This window comes from Trachemys scripta, chromosome 12 (assembly GCF_013100865.1).
Source record: "Trachemys scripta elegans isolate TJP31775 chromosome 12, CAS_Tse_1.0, whole genome shotgun sequence".
NCBI classification, from domain to species: Eukaryota; Metazoa; Chordata; order Testudines; family Emydidae; genus Trachemys; species Trachemys scripta.
The window spans coordinates 5,901,947-5,922,889 of NC_048309.1; the positions used below are offsets into that span (position 1 = coordinate 5,901,947).

Sequence of the window (20,943 nt, forward strand, 5' to 3'; positions counted from 1 at the left end):
CATGGGCCACATTTGCATGAGTAGATACACAACTCTTCAACCTCTTTTTTCAGGACTGCTTCAAACATGACATCAAGTTTTGTTTTGTTTTAAATGATATAATGTCCTTGGAAGGGCATATTTGTGTATCTGATACTACTACTGGTTGAGCAAATGGATTGCTCTATGCTTTGTTAAATACTTAGAGCCTTCTGAATTCCCCTACTCTGTTTACTGTAAGAAGCTTTGCTTCTTTAAATAAGATTAAAATGATCCCAGTGCTGTAGTAATTAGGCTTCAAAATAAAATAAAACTGACTATTAAGAGTCAAATCTCCCCTGATTTATACTCCATAATGCTACTGGGGTCATTGGCGCTGCCTGGAATGAAAGTTGACCCATGACGATGCATAGGACTTTGAAAAGGAGCCCAACTAACGAGGTGCACAGTGAAGTCGCATTCCAAAGTCACTGGTTAATCCTTCTTGTCAATCAAAATCAAGCTGCCCAGTGCAGCTATGAGCTTGTATTTTACAACAGTAATTGTCGGACTGCAAACCAGGAACATTAGGAGAAAGGGTGAAAGAGGTTAAAAAGGTCATGCCCCAAACATGTTTCTAGCTGAGGCTTTGCCTCGAAGTTTGATCTTTTGAGTGCATGTGGATGAGGAGAGGAGTGGTCATGGAAAGAATTAAATGTATCCCCAACAGAGGACAGTTAAACATAACTCTATGGTCAGCACATGCTGTCTTTGAGCACTTAATTCTGGACAGCAGTGATATCGAAGGCACACAGCTAAAACAGGGAAGGTCCCAGTAGACACCTAAAATCTGAGCTTGGCCTTGCAAAAACTCAATGCCCCAATCACCCCACTGTATTCAATGAAGTTCCTATGTGACATGTCCCATCATGTGATCCATCTTGAGGCAATTCAGGGGTTGATTTATGGATCAGCACACAATACATGTCTTCTAAGGGGGAAAAAAATCGTTGCATTCTTTTCAGTTTCACTAGGGTGGGGTTAGCATTCATGGTATTTTCAGTAGGAAATTGCCAGTTGAGTGTTCATTAGGCCAGTGTCTACACCCACCCCCACCAGTCAATACCTTTCATTGTGCGGACCAGAGCCAATGTTTATGCACTAGACAGAGAATAAACTCTTGTTGGAATCAATGCGGTTCTCAGCTACCTTCCCAAACTACCTTGTTCTCTGGGTTAGCTGAATATCTCTGAAGAGAGTGTAAGTACGGGTCCCGCTGAACACATACGGTTCCATGGCCACTCCTTTAATGGAGGCATATTCTTTTTCCACCAGTCCAAAAGCTTCCATCATGTCAAATCCTGGAGCAGCCAGAGAAGGGCAGAGAAAGAAACACTTACAGATAGTAGAGAAAACAATGATTTGTAAGGAATCTGCCTGAGCAATGGTTGCGCTTTGTTTTCTCCAAGGGCAAGTGCATTCCAGTAAGGAGGAAGGCTAGTAGGTATAACTAATCATCAGCCTGATCAAAACACTCTCCATACTGTGTCAGTGTTCTGACTTGAATCCTCTGTGTTTCTCATCAAAGTGCCACTTTGGCTTAGGAGAAATATTCACAGATCCATTTTCCAGATGCAGGGAACAGAAAATTTTCAGGCTAGATTTTCCAAAGTGCCCAGAACCCAGCTCCCGCCTCTGGGAACAACTGCAAATTCTACCCATCTGGAACAATGGGCTGAGCACTTTTGAAACTCTGGCCCTAAGTGACTTGCTAAAAGTTACAGGGAAAGTTGGTGGCAGAGTTGGTGGGAACAGAACCTAATCCCTGAAGTGGTCAACCTTTCTCTACTCATCAGACCATACAAAATGCTTCAGATCTGTGTTGGTTAGGCCACCTGCCGAATGGAGGTAGCAATGCTCACCCCTGTGATATTCTTTGTCTTCCACAGATGAAAACTAACTAGGCAAGTGCAAAGAATTATCATTAGACACGTTTTTCAGCAGAGATAATTAAAAGCCCAGAGAGGGTGAATGAGCTAGCTGGAAGGTAGTGTTGCCTAGTCAGTGGTTCTCAAAGCCGGTCCGCCACTTGTTCAGGGAAAGCCCCTGGCGGGACGGGCCGGTTTGTTTACCTGCCACGTCCACAGGTTCGGCTGATCGCGGCTCCCACTGGTCATGGTTTGCTGCTCCAGGCCAATGGGGGTTGCGGGAAGCAGCACGGGCCGAGGAATGTGCTGGCCGCCCTTCCTGCAGCTCCCATTGGCCTGGAGCAACGAACAGCGGTCAGTTGGAGCTGCGATCGGCCGGACCTGTGGATGTGGCAGGTAAACAAACCGGCCCGGCCCAGCCCACCAGGGGCTTTCCCTGAACAAGCAGCAGACCGGCTTTGAGAACCACTGGCCTAGTTGATTAGGCACTGGCCATGCAACCAAAAGTTTTATTTTGAGATAAATGATGACTGAATAATATTTATTATGGAGCAGAGTTAAGGCTGTTTTATGATAAAATATGATTTATTTTTTTTTACATTTGAGAAAAATGACATGTTTGTTCACTATGTGAGCAGTGTAAGATCCAGGAGGTCATTAACTATTTGTTTCCTTGCTTTAGCATCCTTGAGTTTTATAAATGATAGGTAAATACAGTCTGTCACCTAGGAACCTTAAAAATATATTTGTGTTATTTGTTCTTGGAATGAATTAATTACTGTTCACGAGGGCCTCAGCCACTGTAGCAAGGCCTAATAAATAAGAGTGGCACTTAAAAAAAAAATTGACAAAATTAAAAAAAAAACTAAAAAAATTTGCTCTGAAAAAAACACAAGCTATAATGAGTTTTGCTTTTTCAACTTGATGCCAAATATTATCATAAAAGAAGTGGATTCTCTCCAGTAATTGTTTAGGGAAGGGAAAAAAGAGAGAGAATTATTCTCTACTGCAAAATGTATCCTCTCATGTGCGAGAGCCATGAAAGTTGGTAAAGTAAAATATTTCCATTTCTCTCATCATTTTTCAAGAACTGCCCAGAGGTGACCCTGCCTTATGCGGTCTACAAAGATTTTTCCCCTGACATCTTTGACATCTCATCTCCAACTTCATGTAGCTTCATCTCTCTTTCCCAGCTCATCATTAAAGCTCTATGAGTCACTTTCTTATTTCAGATTTTAATACAAGCAGACCTTGCACTCGGGTTTTTTACAGCAGGCTGGGGAGGATGAGGGGAGATAACCAGTTCGTTTTAAAGAGAAAGGGGGACAAGTTCATCACATCATTTCCCTTTCAAGCTGTACTCTGCCACATCAGCACCACTTGCTATTGATTGGATCTTGCATTTGGGCTGCTCTAATGCACATTAAACGCTGCATAGTGACAGAGTGTTCATCAGATTATTCTGACCGGTTTCAGACCCATTTCTCTCTGATTTAAGAACCCTGGGATTGGCATATCATCACCTCTATTAAAATGTATATCAAATATAACAACGTTTAAAAGCAAAATTTAAATTACAGTTATAACCATATTATTAATCCACCAGTGAAACAGCTAAGGCACTGGACTATTTCTCTTGATGAATCACCTGTATCATGCAAAGCAGTTACAGAGAAATACAGGCAAAGAGATGTTTGCTTGGGTATTATGGTTTGAGTAGTTTGGCCTGGACGTACACAGACTGAGTAGTCTTGCAGGAATGTGGGGAGAGAGGTCAAACAGGGCAGTCTATGGATCTTAGATACTTATCTGGCCCCCATGACCAGAGGATCTGAGCACCTCCCAGTCTCTGACGTCTATATCCTCACAACACCCCAGTGAGGTAGAGAAGTCCAATTATCATTATCCCCATTTTATGGATGGGGAACTCTGGCAGAGACAGACTAAGGTTATTTCTACATTTGAGCTGGGAGGGGTGATTTCCAGCTCACCATGCTAGCTCCACCCAAGCGATCACTTAAAAGTAGCAGTGTGTCAACAGCACCATGGATGGTTCCCCCGAGCACTGCCTGACCCCTGGGTATGTACTCAGACAGTTAGCCTGAACTGTGGCCCATGCAACCACAGATACACTGCTATTTTTAGGTGTTAGCTCAACCAGAGCTAGCGTGGGTATGTCTACATGAGCTGGGAATCACATCTCCCAGCTCAAATGTCGTACCTTAAGCAACTCAAAGAAGTCGTGGTTTGAGCATTGGCCTGCTAAACCCAGGGTTGGGAGTTCAATCCTTGAGGGGGCCATTTAGAGATCTGGGGATTGGTCCTACTTTGAGCAGGGGGTTGGACTAGATGACCTCCTGAGGTCCCTTCCAACCCTGATATTCTATGATTCTAAGACCCTGGCAGGGCTAGGGGTTGAACCCAGGTCTTCTGAATCTCAGGCTGGAGCCCTGACAACTAGATATCTCTAGGAAGATGTGGGGCTGGGCTGCCATATAGGCATACAAGTCACTTTCTAGGTTGCAAACTATATATAATGGGTCCTACAGTGTATAAAGAGGATAAATGGGGAGTAGAGTTCCCCTAGTTAAATATATACCATTTGAGTCCTGACAGAAACCCTGGGCATGTCTACATCCTTTACAACCTGTAGAGATTACCTTGCGGGAGGGAAAGGGGAAAACCTTTAGGCTGGGGTTACTGAAGGAGCCTAAGTGCCTTGGGCACACAAATTGCCTTGCAGTGCAATGGAAGTTGGATGCCTAACTTCCTATGGGGCTTTGCAATTCCCAACCTTAACCGCTAGCTGTTCCCCCAAAAAGGTTGACACAGGTGGGTGATGGGAGAGCTGAGGTGCATAAATCTACCTACCTAGCTTGGATGGATGAAATAAGATTCTCAGTACAACAGGGAAATGTATTTCTGTTGCCCAATGTGGTGGGGAAAGGGAAAGGAAATGAAGGTGTTGGATGGAGACATTTGTTGAGCTCTCCCAGGTTTCCTGCATCAGACTTTCCGACTCGGCAACAGCACTCTGGGTGTGGGGAAGATGACATTAATGTGTGCCAGGCAAGCTTTCGTAAAAGCGATACAGATTAAAGATTAGTCAGGATCAGACAATGTTTCCACATTCATGACAGAGCCCACCTGGGACTGAGAACTAGTAAGGTACCTTGCAGAGAGCCTTCAGTGGAACTGATAGTGGGGCAAGCTGCAGGAGAAAAAAAAAAAAAAAAAAAACAGGAAAAATCATGAGACCCAATGGAAACCAAACTAGCAACTTATTACAGGAATACAGTGGCCATGGCTGTAGTCTGCAGCAGAACGGAAAGCACATAGAGACCTAGTGAGTGAGTCTGGGTAGACATCTTGGCATATATACCATAATATCCTACAATATGGTCAATTCCTTGAGGCCAGGGCCCAGCCTGATGGTAGCAATAATCATTACACTTCTGGGCAATCCAACAGCATACATTTGGGCCATATTTTCAATGGCTTGAAGACACACTGGTTGAAAACTTGTACTCCATGCAAACTTGGGTCTATGACAAGAAGCTGCATATGCACTTAGCCAATCCACACATGCAAATATGGAAGTTTGCAAGGTTTTGCATGGCTCACTCATCACTCAAGCCTTTGAAATGATTATCCTTTATTGGCAGGCCTCTTCATCATAACTTTGTTTCGACTCAATCTTCTACTACTGCTTGCCCATTGTGGTCTTAAAACGCAGTTATAATGGGCTTTTTCTTTGATATTTCTGATTAGTTGTAGTCTGGATACCTAAACATGTAATGCATATGTAATTGCCCAGTTTGCATAAATGATTGCTCTAACTGCATTGCAAAACAAAGGAACACAACTGTCCAACCATTTTTGAGCATGGAGCTGAGATTTCATCTTTGCAAAATTTACCTCTCCGCATCATGTTTAAGTGGCATAGCCAAGAGTCTCAGAAGCTAGTATAAGCAACCACATGCACAAAATCTGTGCATGCATTTACACACAAAATGTGCATATGCAATTGCCATGGCTGCATATACAATTGTGGTAATTGCACACAAAGACTATGCATGTCCACGTAATTCTGAAAATCTGGATTTAAGTGCATTCTTTCATTTGTTATTACATTTTGGAACTTAATCTTTAAAAAAAAAAATGGCAATCCTTTGCCGTTCACCTTTTCAGGAAATCCTCTGCTCAATCTTATCACATCCCTGAGGCAGCGAGAGCGAAATATATGGACGCTACTCGTATAAATTAGGGACAAAGGACTAGAATCAAAAGCTCTTTGGTGACAAGTTCTAAAGTGCTCTCCCCATTTAAGTGGTTTGAGTATGGCAGTGTTTTAGAAAACAGAGCATGAATGTTACTTTCAATTAGTTGCTGCTGTTTAAATCCAAGGGCCCTGGATGCCAGATGGAACTGGGACAAGGAAAATATCTGAAAGTCAGAGTTGTCCCTGAAAATCAAGCACACTTGAGAGGTTGGCTATTTCCTAAATGGCTTTTTAGGTCACTAGTTTAATGCAGCTTAGCAGCTCATTACATTAAGGTTGTATTATAAACGTTCTGTTGCTATTACTACATCATATGGCATTTCATAGCTCACCAGACAAGCAGGGTTCCAATTTTCAGTACTTGACTACTGTAAAAGATAGGCAGAGCTGGTCATTCCCTCCCCATTCCCCTTGGCAAATAAACGTGCACCTGAAAAGCCCAGTTCACTGTGTTAATTTGTGACCCCTCTCACCCACCAAGTATGAGCCACAGACGGTTGGTACCATAGCACTCCGGGGTGTGAAACAAAGCCCGATGCCAACTCTGTCCACATATCTATTCAAGTGACATCATCATAGGACCTAATCACATCAGCCAAATCATCAGGGGCTCGTTCACCTGCACATCTACCAATGTGATATATGCCATCATGTGCCAGCAATGCCCCTCTGCCATGTACATTGGACAACCCGGACAGTCTCTACGCAAAAGAATTAATGGACACAAATCTGACATCAGGAATCATAACATTAAAAACCAGTAGGAGAACACTTTAACCTGTCTGGTCATTCAATGACAGACCTGCGGGTGGCAATTTTGCAACAGAAAAGCTTCAAAAACCGATTCCAATGAGAAACTGCTGAGCTGGAATTGATATGCAAACTAGATACCATCAACTTAGGCTTGAATAGAGACTGGGAATGGCTGAGCCATTACAAACGTTGAATCTATCTCCCCTTGTAAGTATTCTCATACCTCTTATCAAACTGTCTGTACTGGGCTATCTTGATTATCACTTCAAAAGTTTTTTTCTCTTACTTAATTGGCCTCTCAGAGTTGGTAAGACAACTCCCACCTTTTTATGCTCTCTGTATGTGTATATATATCTCCTCAATATATGTTCCATTCTATATGCATCCGAAGAAGTGGGCTGTAGTCCATGAAAGCTTATGCTCAAATAAATTTGTTAGTCTCTAAGGTGCCACAAGTACTCCTGTTCTTTTTGCGGATACAGACTAACACGGCTGCTACTCTGAGACCTGAAGGCTGTGAGTCTGATGGCTCTGGGACTATGGATATCAGGTACTAAACCAAAAGGGTGACATTTTCCATTGGCCTCTATTATTTTGAGATGCATTGGTTTGCATGCACATAAAGCAAGTTTTTCTTTCTGGAAGAGTTCTGTAGAATTGGGATTAGAACCAGCACTGTGCGATAAAGAAATGGAATAGGGTTCTATTGAAATGGCCAGTTCCTGGGTGAGTTCCACCTCTGACCCCTCCTGCTCTCTCTGAGAGCGCTCCTTCTAGGTCTTGGGCCGTCATCTCTGTCTTGGGGTGGAATCACACAATTCTCCCACTCTCAGACCAGGCCCTGGGTTACAGTCCCCTGTGTATCAAGTGTGACCACCTCAGCAGGTCAGATTGACCTCCAGACCCTGCAGTTCTGTTCTCCCAGGGCAATGACAGTGCCAATCAGCGATCAAACCGCCTCCTGAAAGCAAAGTGTCATTGGTTTAGAACAAAAGCATTTCAGAGAACCCAGATCTCAAAAACAGCAAGACAGCCTGCACACATACTTGCCCTAGCTGAGGAAGTGCATCTTAAGCTTCAGAATCTTCCCAGTTAATACTCCAGATGAGCCCTCACTTGTAATGCCGACAGACCCTGTCTCCAGAGGGGGACAGAGCACCCCACCAAGGAGGCATGGGTTACACCTACTCCTGCTGGGTTTACATTAGACTCATGCTGGAAAGATACATGTCCCCAGCATCATCTTCCATGGTGTGAGAAATGACTTACACCCAGTCCTACTTGAAGTGCTAAGCCCCAATAGCTTGAGTTGCCACTGCAAGAGGACCTTGTGAATTTCAGCTCTCTCACACGTGACTTACCCTCTGTTTGGAAGGGACCGGAGCCTTGTGCTGAGGGCAGTTTAGCCAAGGCAGAAGCTGTAAGAATAAATGCATTTATGAGTCCTGATTCTGGGATTGTGATGTTTGGCTCACTATTGTTCATGGTTATTAGACCTTCCCTGTGCTCCCTTCTGACTGGAAACAATAGCTTGGGAACGTGAGCGGAAATGGGCACATTGTTTGAGCCATGTCTTGGTCCCATTGTTCCAAGTGGGGACCTATTGTGTCCAACCTCATTTCCCTTTTTAAAGAGGTTAGACGTTCATTTTCCTACTGGAATTTGCAAAAGGGCTGAGGACTTGGCTCCCTTTCCAGGGCACAAGTTGTACCCTGAAAATGTTGCACCCTCATTTTTGTGCTTGCAGAATGGACCGTGGTTGCCTATCCAAGTACATGCATCTCTAACTATGTGATTTGCAAACACAGACTGGTAGCTACATCTATATTTTCATTTGTATTACTCCGATTTATACCCACAGTTCAACTTTCTGTGCACATTACATCAGCAAAAGGGTGACCAACCCTTCTGAAAGGCTGGCCCTATACGTAAACTGCTTATCCTACACAAGCAAGTACATCTTCATATATCACATCTTCTAGGGTGCAACTAATCTGAGGAGTATCTCTGTTGACTTCCACAGAGTTACACTGAGATTAATTTGGCCAAATCGATCTCTGGCCCTTTAATTTCTAACGTGGCTTTTCCCTGTTACTCTTTCCAAGCCCCAGCTTAATAGGGATAATGACAGCATCACACTTTTGTAAATTATTGGAGATCTCTGGATAAAAGGCAATGCATAAAAGGTAAATGCCTACTGATTTGCCTACCAGTTTGGCCAGTAGTGGTTACAACGTCACTCTCTCCTGCGTCATGGACAGCAGAAACCATCACCTTGTATTCTGTATTGGGAAGCAGTGACTGCAGGGTCACTCCGCTGCTTTTACCAGAAACCATTATCTACGGCAAAGATGAGAAAGACTCTTACAGCTTTTATTCATTTGCGGATACAAGTGGGCAATACAGGGCAACAGCAAAGCAGTTTAGACTAAGAGCTGATGACCACACTCCACTTCCCAGCTAGAGTTGGGAAAGGTTTTTCGCCCAAAACTTGTTTCTGCCGACACAGCAGATTCAGCGACATTGAAACATTTCTCAAGTTCATGTTGGTTTCTCCAAACTGTTTCAATTGGTGGGGAGGGGAGGAGGAAATCCCAAACAATCAAAAAGTTTCCTTTCCACATTTTCTAAATGAAACATTTCAATTTTTCAATTTGAAATGGTTTTCAATTTCAACATTTCCTTTCATTTTATTTTTACAAACATTTAAAAATGAAACGAAACAAAATGAAACAATTTTGTCTCGACAAAATGTTTTATTTGACCCAAAATGATTTTTTGGTTGCCGTGAAAGTTTAGAAAAAAATCATTTTTAATTCAACCTGAAAATACGTAAAAAATTTTTTGAATTGCGAGCGAAATGATAAATCCTCTCTTCTCCCAACTCTTTTCCTGCAGACACCCAGCTCCCTCCCCACCTCCCCCGCCAGCCCTTAGATTCCCACTAGGTGCCGAGACTGTCCCTCAGCTCATCAGGGAAGATTTTCAAAGGTATAGGGGGAGTTAGGCATCCAGCTGCCATTGAAAGTTTTCTTATTTATTCTGGAAAATGTCCCCTGTTAGTATTTTCCTAATGGATATCTAAATTGGACAAACCTACCGATCTCAGGCCAATGTTGCCTCAACTAAATGGAAACACCAAGGGAGTTTCATCAGCCATGGTTTCTTGCTTTGTTTTCCTATTGAAGCTATAGACTGGAGGAAGAAAGTCATAAGACCAGGCTTATCTAGGTGCTGGGCAACTCTGTATGAACATGGGGGCATTCCCCATCCCGATGAATTTCAAACTTCCTTAGGGTACTGCAGTCTAACTGGGTCTAAACGGAGAATTTGAGTGATAAAGGTTAACGCTTAATCACTTGAGGTCAGAGCAAGGGATTTGTCCATAATCCTTCACCTATTGGAAATGCAGCCCTCCGGTTTATGGCGAGGGAGGGGATAAAAGAGGCGGCTGTAGTCTGTGGGGCTTTGACTGCAATGAATTCTCCTGATGTTTTATACAGAAATCCATGCAAGAGCCTAAAAGGTCTTGGTTTGAATTCACAACTGAACACCCCCTTCCTGTTTCCAAGGCGCTGCCATTAATCAGATGAAGGAAGTGAGTTGCTCTTGTACTCTTGACCAAATATATCCTTGGGGTAACCCCACTGACTTCAATAGAGACACATCAGGGATGACATTGGCCTTTGTCTCTTTAGTCAAGTGCCTGGCATGTCCAAAAGCAACCAAGGACTTACTGTTTGCTGAGCGCTGTCATCAGATTCAGGAGCGTAGGTTACTCTGTAGTACTGTATGTGGCCGCCAGGGGGTCTCCAGTGGACCTGCAGGCTATTGGGGGTCTCCGAGTCTATAACGAGGTTGGTGGGTGGGCTCTGGGAAGCTGCAGCAGGGAACAAATATGAACTAGATGACGGGCAGATAGCGATGGAAACAAACTAGGCCAAAAACACTCCATCTGGCACATTAGTCAGTGCTTCACTGCTCTGCTACCATCATAGTGAGAGCTCAGAATGGAGACAGAGGGGCGTCACCTAAGGGCCAGGGAACAAGAGAGACTGAGATCTTGGAGGAGAGTGGATTGCCTAAGGGTATATAGAAAGGACTCAACACTGAGACAAGAGAGGCCTGGGAGCTGGAAGAAAAGCTTTGGAGAGGAGAAGGGAGACCTAGAAGCATAGTGAGTGAGTGAGTGAGTGTGTGTGTGCGCCCCACAGATACCCAAGGTGGCATGTATCTCTGACCCAAGATATAAAGAAGACACATTGTGAAATGGCTTTAGAGATGGTCAGGAGTGGATCGGACACTCCAATTTACTCTGATGTCATTGCTAAGTTGATATTGTCCAGTAAATGCAACATCCATTTGTCTCTTCTTGTTTTTAAATTCAATTTCCTACTAAAATATTAGCAGCCTTGCAGAGCGTGACACTGCTTGGCTCACTCTCATCAGACCACCCACAGACTTCTGAAGATGTTTCATAGGAAGTTTGGGTGCGATTCCCATTGCATATCCTGAGCTGAATGTGACTCCTACAGTGGTAAGGGTCTTAGAGTCCAGACCAAGCCCAATTGTCTATGCTGCAATTTTTAGCCCCAAAGCCCAAGGCCTGTGAGCCCAACTCAATAGACCTAAGCTCCGAGACTTGGTGCTGCAGGTTTTTTAGCGCAATGTGGACATACCCTAAGACAATGGCTGAGGAAGCCAACTGCACGAAAGGGATGGGCAACCTCTGCTTGACGTATGGTTCAAACATATCACAGGGCGTGAGAGAGAAATATGGAGTCACCCAAAAAAGGAGTTTGTTGCTAAAGGGTCTCTTGCCCAACGGTTAGAGTCTGGTCTTGAAAACCAAGAGGGGACAAGGCCGGCACTAAGAAGGGAAAGTCTAAGGAGGAAAGAGGGAAGCAAGGTAAACTGAGAGAGACGAAAATGTAGCAGATGAACCCAAAGGACAAGTAAGGACATGGCTGAATCCAGGATACGAGCTCTCTCTTCTCAAGCTTTACCTATAACACAAACGTGCCCTTCTGCCCACACAGCGAGGACTGAGGTCACCTCAGAATGTGCTTTGAAGGAAGCTTTGTGGCTCGCTTTGCATTTTCATTGATTCTCTCTCCCCTTTCCTGGGTCAAATAAGCTTTGTTTTATTGAAACCAAATCAAAAGCTATTGACTGAGCCTTGAGGGTACTGCTGCATGGCAGCCCAAGGGGAGGTAAACAAGGACAGGCTGAAGTGTGTTTGTTCTGGGGTGAAGGAGGGGAGCAGTCTGCCTGGGCACAGGTCAGGTTCTTGAGTCACAAACAAAAAAAGCTGTGTTCAGAAAAAGAGTTAAGGTTGAAAGCGAGTTTCAGCGGAGCCCAGATTACACCTGTTCCCACCAGACTCCCCATCACAAGATCATCTAGGCCTGCTCAGAGCGCGATTAGATGACACAGTAGTAAAAAAATGCCAGTGCCTTGTCTACACTAGCACTTCCACCAACGGTGCTGGTGCTTAATCAATGATAGGAGACTTTCTGAAAATACTCCCTGTATGCAAGGCCAGTGAGGGAGGGAATATCCCTCCAGTAGCACTATCACTTAACAATCCTGCACTACCCCATGCTCTGTGGGTGCTCCCCGTGTCTGGGACCCAGCGCCAAACCCAGACCCAGTTCACTGCCTTCAGATGAGTTTAATTGATGAACCAGACTGGCTGAAGACTTCAGCCCTGTAACAGCACTGGGTCCCTGGCTGCTCAAACGCATTCCACGCCTGCTGCTGGGTTTCTGGTTCTGCTCCTAACTCCTTGTTCCTGGCTTCTTCCCGTTGACTCATGGTTCCTGGTTCCTGCTCCTGGTGCCAGCCCCTGCTCTGGCTGATCTCTGGGTCTGACCCTTTGCTCCTGATTCCCAGCGCTTGGCTCCAGCTCGCTCTCTTGGTAACTTGGCTCCTGATTTGGCCTCTGGCCAGTAGGCCCCGTCACCTCCACACCGACCACAAGGCCAGCCTCCCACCCTGACCATTAGGCAAGACCGCCCCCAGCCTGCTTCATAGCACCCAGCGCCTCTCACAGGTTTGCTGCCTGTACCGATCATTTCATTCAGCTAAGATGTGCCTCCAATTCACTGTTTCCCTGTTGTTATTTTAAGATAACCCAAGCTAACACGATAGAGTAAGTTAGCGGAAAACTTCAAAGTCGGAATTACTTGGAAAGCTCCCAGGGCCCTGCAGAATCTGACAGCACGGATCTGACAGACAGGGGAAAGGTCAAATTTCTAGGCTGCCCAGGAGGAAGTGAGTTTCTCTAACATGGAGAGTGCCATCTGTGCCAGCCTCACGTGCTGCCCCTTAAACCTTTTCCACACTTCCTTCACAGGAGGGTTTTCAGCCGTCGGACTCCTCGGTCTAATTGGTATAATGTACATGTCCTCAAATCAGAGTGAAGTTCCAGACCTCTCTGCTAAGCTGCACTGCTGCCCATTTCAAATGTCCCTTCGGAGCCTTGTCCATCGTTATTGCACACACGATGCAGCTGAGTTTCTCTTGCCCTCATTGCTCAGTATTCTGGATTCTTCCCAGCATTTCCACTCTTCGCCATTAATTTCATTAAACTTATTTACTAAACTAAGCATCAGCTTGCCCAAGTTTAAGGACCTATCTATTCATGACTTTGCCACTGTGGATGTTAGCTCCAGAGGGTGACAGACCAACGCCTGTTCTACTCCCAGGTCAGGAGTAGGAAAATCCTAGGACTGGGCAAACCAAGCTCGCTGTACAGTTGGAGTGCTATGTTTGTTCCCAGGCATTCCTTTAAATGTCACATCACACCCTATTCCTAAGAGGTTGGGGCTTTGAAACACCATGCTGGACAATAATACCAGGTCCCAATGTGCTGATGAAGTATCATCTCATGCTCACCCAGCATTACCGCACATTGCTGTGGTTTCAAACACAAGCATTGAAATGTGGGGGGCCCGACTCTGATCATTTTGTCCTTCAGGACAAGCAGATTGGTGGCAACCTCAGGTGGAGGAGTAGTACTTCGCTCCAGGGAAAGGGGGCGGGATGCCTCACTTCACTCATCCAAGCTTTTGAAAGAACAGTCTTGGTGGGTTTTAAAGGGAGTCCCATCCCATCCTTCTCAGGCAGAAGGATGGCAGCTGCCTTACAAATCCTTGAAAGGGAGCAAACAGGAAGATCATTAGGTCTATGGCACAGATATTAAAGACTCCGATAGGTCCCAAAAAGATATGCAATGTTACATGACATCCCATTACTGTGCACAAAGGGTTGTGTATATGTGCTTTTGTGTTGCTATTAATAATAATTACTTGCATTATGGTAGCACCTAGAGGTCCCAATCAAGGATCAGGGCCCATTGAGCTAGATAATGATAATGAAAACACAGTCCCTGCTGCAAAGACCCTAAAATCTAAGTGTAACACGAGAGAGAACAGGTGGTTACAACACCTATGTTGTTTCTAAACCGTCCCTTTGTAAGGCAGCACACACTGCCCTGCCGAGCGATGGATTTTTGTGACAGGGCCTGTTGTCTGCAAGAGAGAAATGTCCTGCAACGTCCATTGAGTACAATCTACCTGCACAGAGTTTTGTATGTGGATTGAGCAGGGAAATAGTCCTGATTAAAATGAACTCGCTGTGCTCACCTCAGCACCAAGAGGGGTATTTAGTTCCACATTGCAAAGCCAATACACAAAGGCAGTCATTTTTCTCTTAACCTTCAAGGGGGCCATATTCTCCTGGGGAGAACAGAGAAAGAGAGGCACTTGTGTTCCTCACGCTTCCTACATAGCCTCGGGCTTCTAGGGCAAGAGACTCACTTCAGTGGCTGCCCTGAGGTTGCTGTATTTCTTGCAAGATGCTGCACACCATTTTTTTTTTAAAAAAAGAACTTACTGGTTTAGCCTCTTCCTATATGGAGGGATGAGAAAAAAACAACAAAAAGAGCCTGAGTCACTTTTCATCCCACATATACACCCCGCTCTGCACCCAGGCTCTCTCTTATCACAGCACGCGTGCACCTGCTGGCTACGATGCAACATAAGCCTTCCACTCGGAGGAGGGCTTGGAAGATTTTTGACACATCATTGGTATTTCATCCCGCAAACGTTGGTTTGAAGAAGCACGTCAGAGTGGGGACTGAGGAGGAATCATACACAGGGCCGGCTCCAGCATTTCTGCCGCCCCAAGCAAAAAAAAAAAAAAAAAAAAAGCCGCGATCGGCGGCGGCAGTTCAGCGGCAGGTCCTTCGCTCCTAGAGGGAGTGAGGGACCTGCCGCCCCCGAATTGCCGCAGGTGCCGCCCCTCTCCCTGAGCCGCCCCAAGCACCTGCTTGTTAAGCTGATGCCTGGACCCAGCCCTGATCATACAATTAAGCTGAATGATTTCTTCAAGGATGCTCATTTGAACTTGGCCACAAAAGAGAGTGCGAGTCTTTCCCATAACCTTGCCAGTCCCTCCCCCTCTACCAGGACACCGGCCATCTTAGCCTTTTTCAAGCTATTGGGACCACAAGCCTTTTCGGGGCCCCCCGGGAGTTGCACTCTCTCTTTGAAACCACCTCCTCCTCTTACTTCACTTTTCCTCACTGGCATTTTCTCCTTTAAATTGAGAGACAGATTTTCAAACATGTTAGGCATCCAGTTGTGCACGCAAAATCCAATCTCAGTTTACATACACACTTATTTGGATTGCATGCGCAAACTGGTGTGACAGACCCAGACCAGTGGGGTACAGGAGTCTGGTAGAGGGCAAATATACTGGTCACTGGATGAGTAGTTTTCTGTTCCCTGAGTAACCAGAGCAGGGGCTGCACTAGACTAATCAGGAACCTGCTACAATCAGTTAAGGCAGGCAGGCTAATTAGGACACCTGGAGCCAATTAAGAAGAAACTGCTAGAATCAAAAAGGCAGGCTAATCAGGGCACCTGGGCTTTAAAAAGGAGCTCACTTCAGTTTGTGGTGTGAGTGTGAGGAGCTGGGAGCAAGAGGCGCAAGGAGCTGAGAGTGAGTGCTGCTGGAGGACTGAGGAGCACAAGCGTTATCAGACACCAGGAGGAAGGTCTTGTGGTGAGACTAAGGAAGGTGTTTGGAGGAGGCCATGGGGAAGTAGCCCAGGGAGCTGTAGCTGTCATGTAGCTGTTACAGGAGGCACTATAGACAGCTGCAGTCCACAGGGCCCTGGGCTGGAACCCAGAGTAGAGGGCAGGCCCGGGTTCCCCCCAAACCTCCCAATTGACCTGGACTGTGGGTTCTTCCAAAGGGGAAGGTCTCTGGGCTGCTCCCCAACCCACATGGTGAATCTCTGAGGCAAGAAAATCCGCCAATAAGCGCAGGACCCACCAAGATAGAGGAGGAACTTTGTCACACTGGGTAATTGCACTTGTAAATTAAGCATGCGCTCTGGCTGTGTAACTGCTGACCTAATTTGTTGAGCATCTGGCTCTTTGCACGAATTAAGTGGCGGTGAAAGATTGATATCCGTGACACACAAAATCCCCTATTCACTCATTGGAAAGATATGTAATGGGCAGCAGGAGTGCAACCTACACCCCCTTCATTGTCCCACCAACGTCTCTCAGACTTATTCCAGCACTAGCAAAGAATGGGAAATATACACCGTAGGGTCAGTTCTGTCCTTGGCCTGTCTTCTGAGTATGCCAAGCACAACACAAACAAGATTTGCAGGGGGTTGTGTGTTGTGGATCTGGTCGGAGCTCACCGCTCAGGTTTGACATTGTGGAATTCACATCTTGAAACCTACCTGTTTGGTTACTGACGCCTCTAAACAGCTGCAGTTATCCCTCTGTCCTGTACAATAGTCTGATGCACAGTGAGTCTGTTGCATCCATTCACCTTTGTGCTGCACAGCACTTGGAGGCTCGCCTGCGGTAGCTTTACGCAAGCATACATTATTAGTATTCATTATTAATAAAAGCCGGGCTTTGGATTCCAAGACAGCCATTTACTCTGAGCTTCACCAACTCAGAAAACACAAAACCAGACAGAACGAGTTTATTCTGCAAAGACTGTTGGGAACTAAGAGGAGAAGGAGCAGCTCACAGATATTAAATGACTCGTGTTCCATTCCCTGGCCACAAAGCCATTAGACAGGGGGTATTCATTAAGAGGACCTTTGGGAAGGCCACTTTTTAACTTCATTCTGTTGGCACCAAGCAGGATTCAGACTTTCCCTTAGAGCAGAGTCCGACTGCAAGGCTCACTCTCATTCTTGGAAGTGCCCCCAATGAAGAATGACTCAGCAATTAGGACCCCAAATGATTCCTCGCCTTCCTTAATAGACAGTATGTTATAAACAAGTAACGTTCATCAGGCAACATCTAGACAGTGAATTGAACAGCCTACAGAAAATCCGTGCAATCCACTCCAATATATCCTATATCCTCTGTGGCAGAGCTCTGACCTTGTCCCCGCGGGTCCTGCGCTTCTAGGCGGTATATGCTAGCCTCAGTGGCTCTCTGTGACCCTCCATGTAACCCTTCACTCTCTAGGGCCAGGGTTACAGTCTACTGAGCCCTTTTCATCATAAGCCAGCAAGGAGGTTGGTGAGAGAACTCCCACAGTCTCTGTTGTCCCTAGGGCTTGTTTTAGAACAGTTTTAGCCTCCTGTCCTGACAGGGGCCTGACTTCCCCTCCCAGGAGGTGTTCCTGTAGAGGTGGGTTGGNTAGAGCCCTGATCACCAAGGAACAGTCACTCAGTGGGTTCATCTACAGCTGTGTCTAATAAGAAGGCCATTTTACATGTTGTTATAATACATTTCTTCACTGCTCAAAATACTTCCTAAAAGTGGATCATTTTAGCCTTCCATCAATTCACCAAGAGGCATCAGAGATGCAGAGGCTAGCAGTCACCAAAAGAAGTTCTAGGGGACAATCCTGCCTCCATTGACAGCAAAGGGTGTTTTGTTATTGACTTTAATGGAGCCAGGGTTTCACCCCTAGAGTACCAAAGCAAAAATCACTCCAGGGCAGGACCAAGGTGCCATCTCACAGCTTTATGGGGGGAAGGGAAGCACATACCTGTAACTGATATTATAAGTCTTCACATGCACCCTGCCTTGTCCCCTCTAAAAATATCTATACAAAGATACATTCACTAGGACCTAAATTCCCCAGGGCAATTAGTGATATTGGCTGCCTCCATTTCTGGCTAATCCACCTGAAACATCTTCATAGAGGACTGGCTTTCAGAGGGGAGGTGCTCAAGACCCTATAAGGTCTCTCGGGTTGGTCCCCCAAAATCACCAATCACTTAGTTGGTCCAATAAAAGATAATACCTCACACACCTTGCCTCCCAAGTCACTTTTAGACATTTAGACCTGGATCATCCTGTTGTTCAAAGCTGAGTTATTGGTCTGTGACTAGTTCAGAGACTTCCCTTCCCTGAAGGCCTAGAGATTTCACGTTGGTCACTTACTGGTTCTGTGCAGAATAGAGACAGTGTCACTTCGAGCTCCATCCTTGTAATATGCCCAGATCGATATCTGGTATTCTGTGTTCTTTTTCAATCCTGGTAAGCTGGCAACAGCCAGGTTCCCAGCAACAGACAGCTGTAGCATGGAGGAGAAATTAATGTAAGTAGAGTTCCCAGGCAGCTGCAACTACCTGGTTGAGTATGGCATCTTAAAGTATCAAATGCTTTCATAACAAGAGGCACTGTTCTCTACCATGTCTTTTCTTACAAAAGGACTGATCACCTCAGATAGAATTATCTGCTCTTCGCATAAGGACACCCAGTATTTGCAGAGTTATAAAGAAATGATGGACTATCATCAGGACCTATGTTTCTGATGTCCTTGCAAAAGCCCAACTACAGTTAAGTTGTTGACCAGTAAACAGAAGGGGGGGTTAAGTAGAAGCTCTCCCAACTATCTCCTGACTCCAGTTACCAGCTTTGCGATGCTGCTTCTGGAACCTGCAGGATGCTTTGTGAAAAGTTGTGTGGCCATGCCTGAGGAATTAGAGGTCTTCAAAAACTCTACCCCATCCCCCCTCCAGCCCCTATTTTTACTTTAAATGAACATTGCACAATAGGAGCTCAAAATCTCTTGAGGTTTAAGCCCGTGGTGAGGAGAGAAGAGGAAGTAGTTTTGTTTACGGATATCTCTCATTCTCTCTCTCACACACACACAAACACACACCCGTCCTGAGGTACTGCGCACTGATGTAATTTCATTGAAGTCAATGGAGCAATGGTAATTCACACCAGCTGAGGATCTGACCCATCATTTTGCGTGTGGAGAAGATAGGCGGTACCTACATGCTGGCACAGGACTTTGGGGCCAAATCCTACCCTCATAGCTTTCATAAGTGTAGATGAACTAGGGCAAAATTTGGCCCTAGTTAGTGTTCTGTAGATGCCCAGGCAGTCTGGATATGCTGATGACAGTTAATAGTTACTTTAATACCAAGTCTTACGATGCTCACTCAAGAAGCTCCAGTTACTTTGCACATGTCTGCAGTCACTTCCTCACTCAGGACTACACTTTGTAGACCACGTTAGTATCCATGTAGCTGTTGGCAGGGCATGTAATATATACATGCCCAGCAGCCCTTAAACAGGCAACACACCGTCTGTGATGGAAGTGGGAACTGTCTGTAATATTTTTATGAACTACCTGTATGACTCTGTACCTACCACCCAGTGGGCGTAGAAAGGTTAAAATGCTGCACCGGGACAAAGCAGGAGACATGAGGTGATTCATCACGTAGCTTCCGGGAGGCTATGAATGGGTCATTAAGGACTGGTTGGAACCAACCTATATCAATGGAAGCTCCTAAAGAGACAATGGGAACCCCAAAGAGCTAACTACTGGCACTTATTAATGGGAGCTCCCGGCGGGCTGAACATGTGACCGCTGCATGACTTTGCAGCAGGTGGACAATGGGCGGAGGTGACAGGGGAAGGAAATGAGGATGGTCCCCACAGCAGCATGACTCATGGGAGCCCCGGCTTTCCCCAGTATGGACTATGTCTTAACCTTGCCTTATTTATGCTAACCTAAGCCCTTCCCTGATGCTGTATTTCAGCTGACTAATAAACGCTTCTCTGTTTTGAAAAGGTGCATGGAGTCACTGCAGATACTTGCTGAACTGCCCTGAACCCCGAAGGGAGTAAAAGTCTGAGCAGGAGTCTGCCACAATGGGCAGAGCTCACAATGAGAAACAGGAGGGCTGGAGCCCCAGGCGCAGCCTAGGAGGCATTGAGGCCCCATGGTCTATCCTTGGAGCAGAGTGTGACCCCTTGGAGGACTGGCACACTGAAGAGATCTTCCCACAGGACTGCTTAAAGGCCAGGGCATAGCATAGATCCTGTAAATCCAGGACACCACCTCATTTTCCCCAGGCCTATACTGTACCCTACCTCCTGGGAGCTCTCTTCTCCACTTGCATTCCATTTAATCTGATAAACCAGGACGTCAGAGGCAGCGGCTGCTTCCCATTGCAACTGGACATTGTTTCCTGAGAGCTCAGCCACCTTCAGGTCACTTGGTGGTGGAACCTTTACTGAAAGACACCAAGAAAACAAGTGTCAGGAGCTGGTTGTCCAGAGCCAAGGTACAGAGCAGATGGTCAGGGAGAAAAGTGTCCACCGGCAGCTGTCCCTCACTAGCCTGCCATTCGCTTCTTCAGACCCCAAATGAAAACAGGTCATCATGAGGGACCTGGATAAAATATTTGTAAACACTAATTACAGATGATTATTGTATTTGCGAGAGGACATGTGCAGTGCTGGCGCTGGGAGCGGGAAGATGCCGTGAGTGGCTTTCAAGGACAAAGAGGTTAGTATTATGCCATGTACTAAACTCCCAGAGAGGCAAGAGTGTCTTTTCGGGGGGGTCTTCCTTACTTTTATAATTTTGGATGAATTTGTTTAAACTTTAGCGCTTCTAAGAGTTCACAGGACTCCCAGCGGGAGCTTGGACGAGGCACGGTATAGACAAGCATACAATGCAGCAGACCCATCTCGGCATATAAATAATACAGCTGGACGCACA

General features: G+C 45.7%; 1 protein-coding gene across 4 annotated transcripts in view; it reads right to left on the reverse strand.

The window, feature by feature from the left end:
* The window catches only part of COL20A1 (collagen type XX alpha 1 chain), a 100,956-nt gene that overhangs the window by 34,448 nt on the left and 45,565 nt on the right, over nt 1-20,943 (reverse strand). For all 4 annotated transcript variants that reach the window (XM_034787771.1, XM_034787772.1, XM_034787768.1 and 1 more), the window contains 7 exons: nt 20,310-20,452; nt 18,363-18,495; nt 10,659-10,801; nt 9,132-9,261; nt 8,283-8,339; nt 5,059-5,097; nt 1,181-1,319 (listed from right to left, as the gene is read on the reverse strand). In XM_034787771.1, coding sequence (XP_034643662.1) covers nt 1,181-1,319; nt 5,059-5,097; nt 8,283-8,339; nt 9,132-9,261; nt 10,659-10,801; nt 18,363-18,495; nt 20,310-20,452 — 784 coding nt within the window. The remainder of the gene's footprint in view (nt 1-1,180; nt 1,320-5,058; nt 5,098-8,282; nt 8,340-9,131; nt 9,262-10,658; nt 10,802-18,362; nt 18,496-20,309; nt 20,453-20,943) is intronic.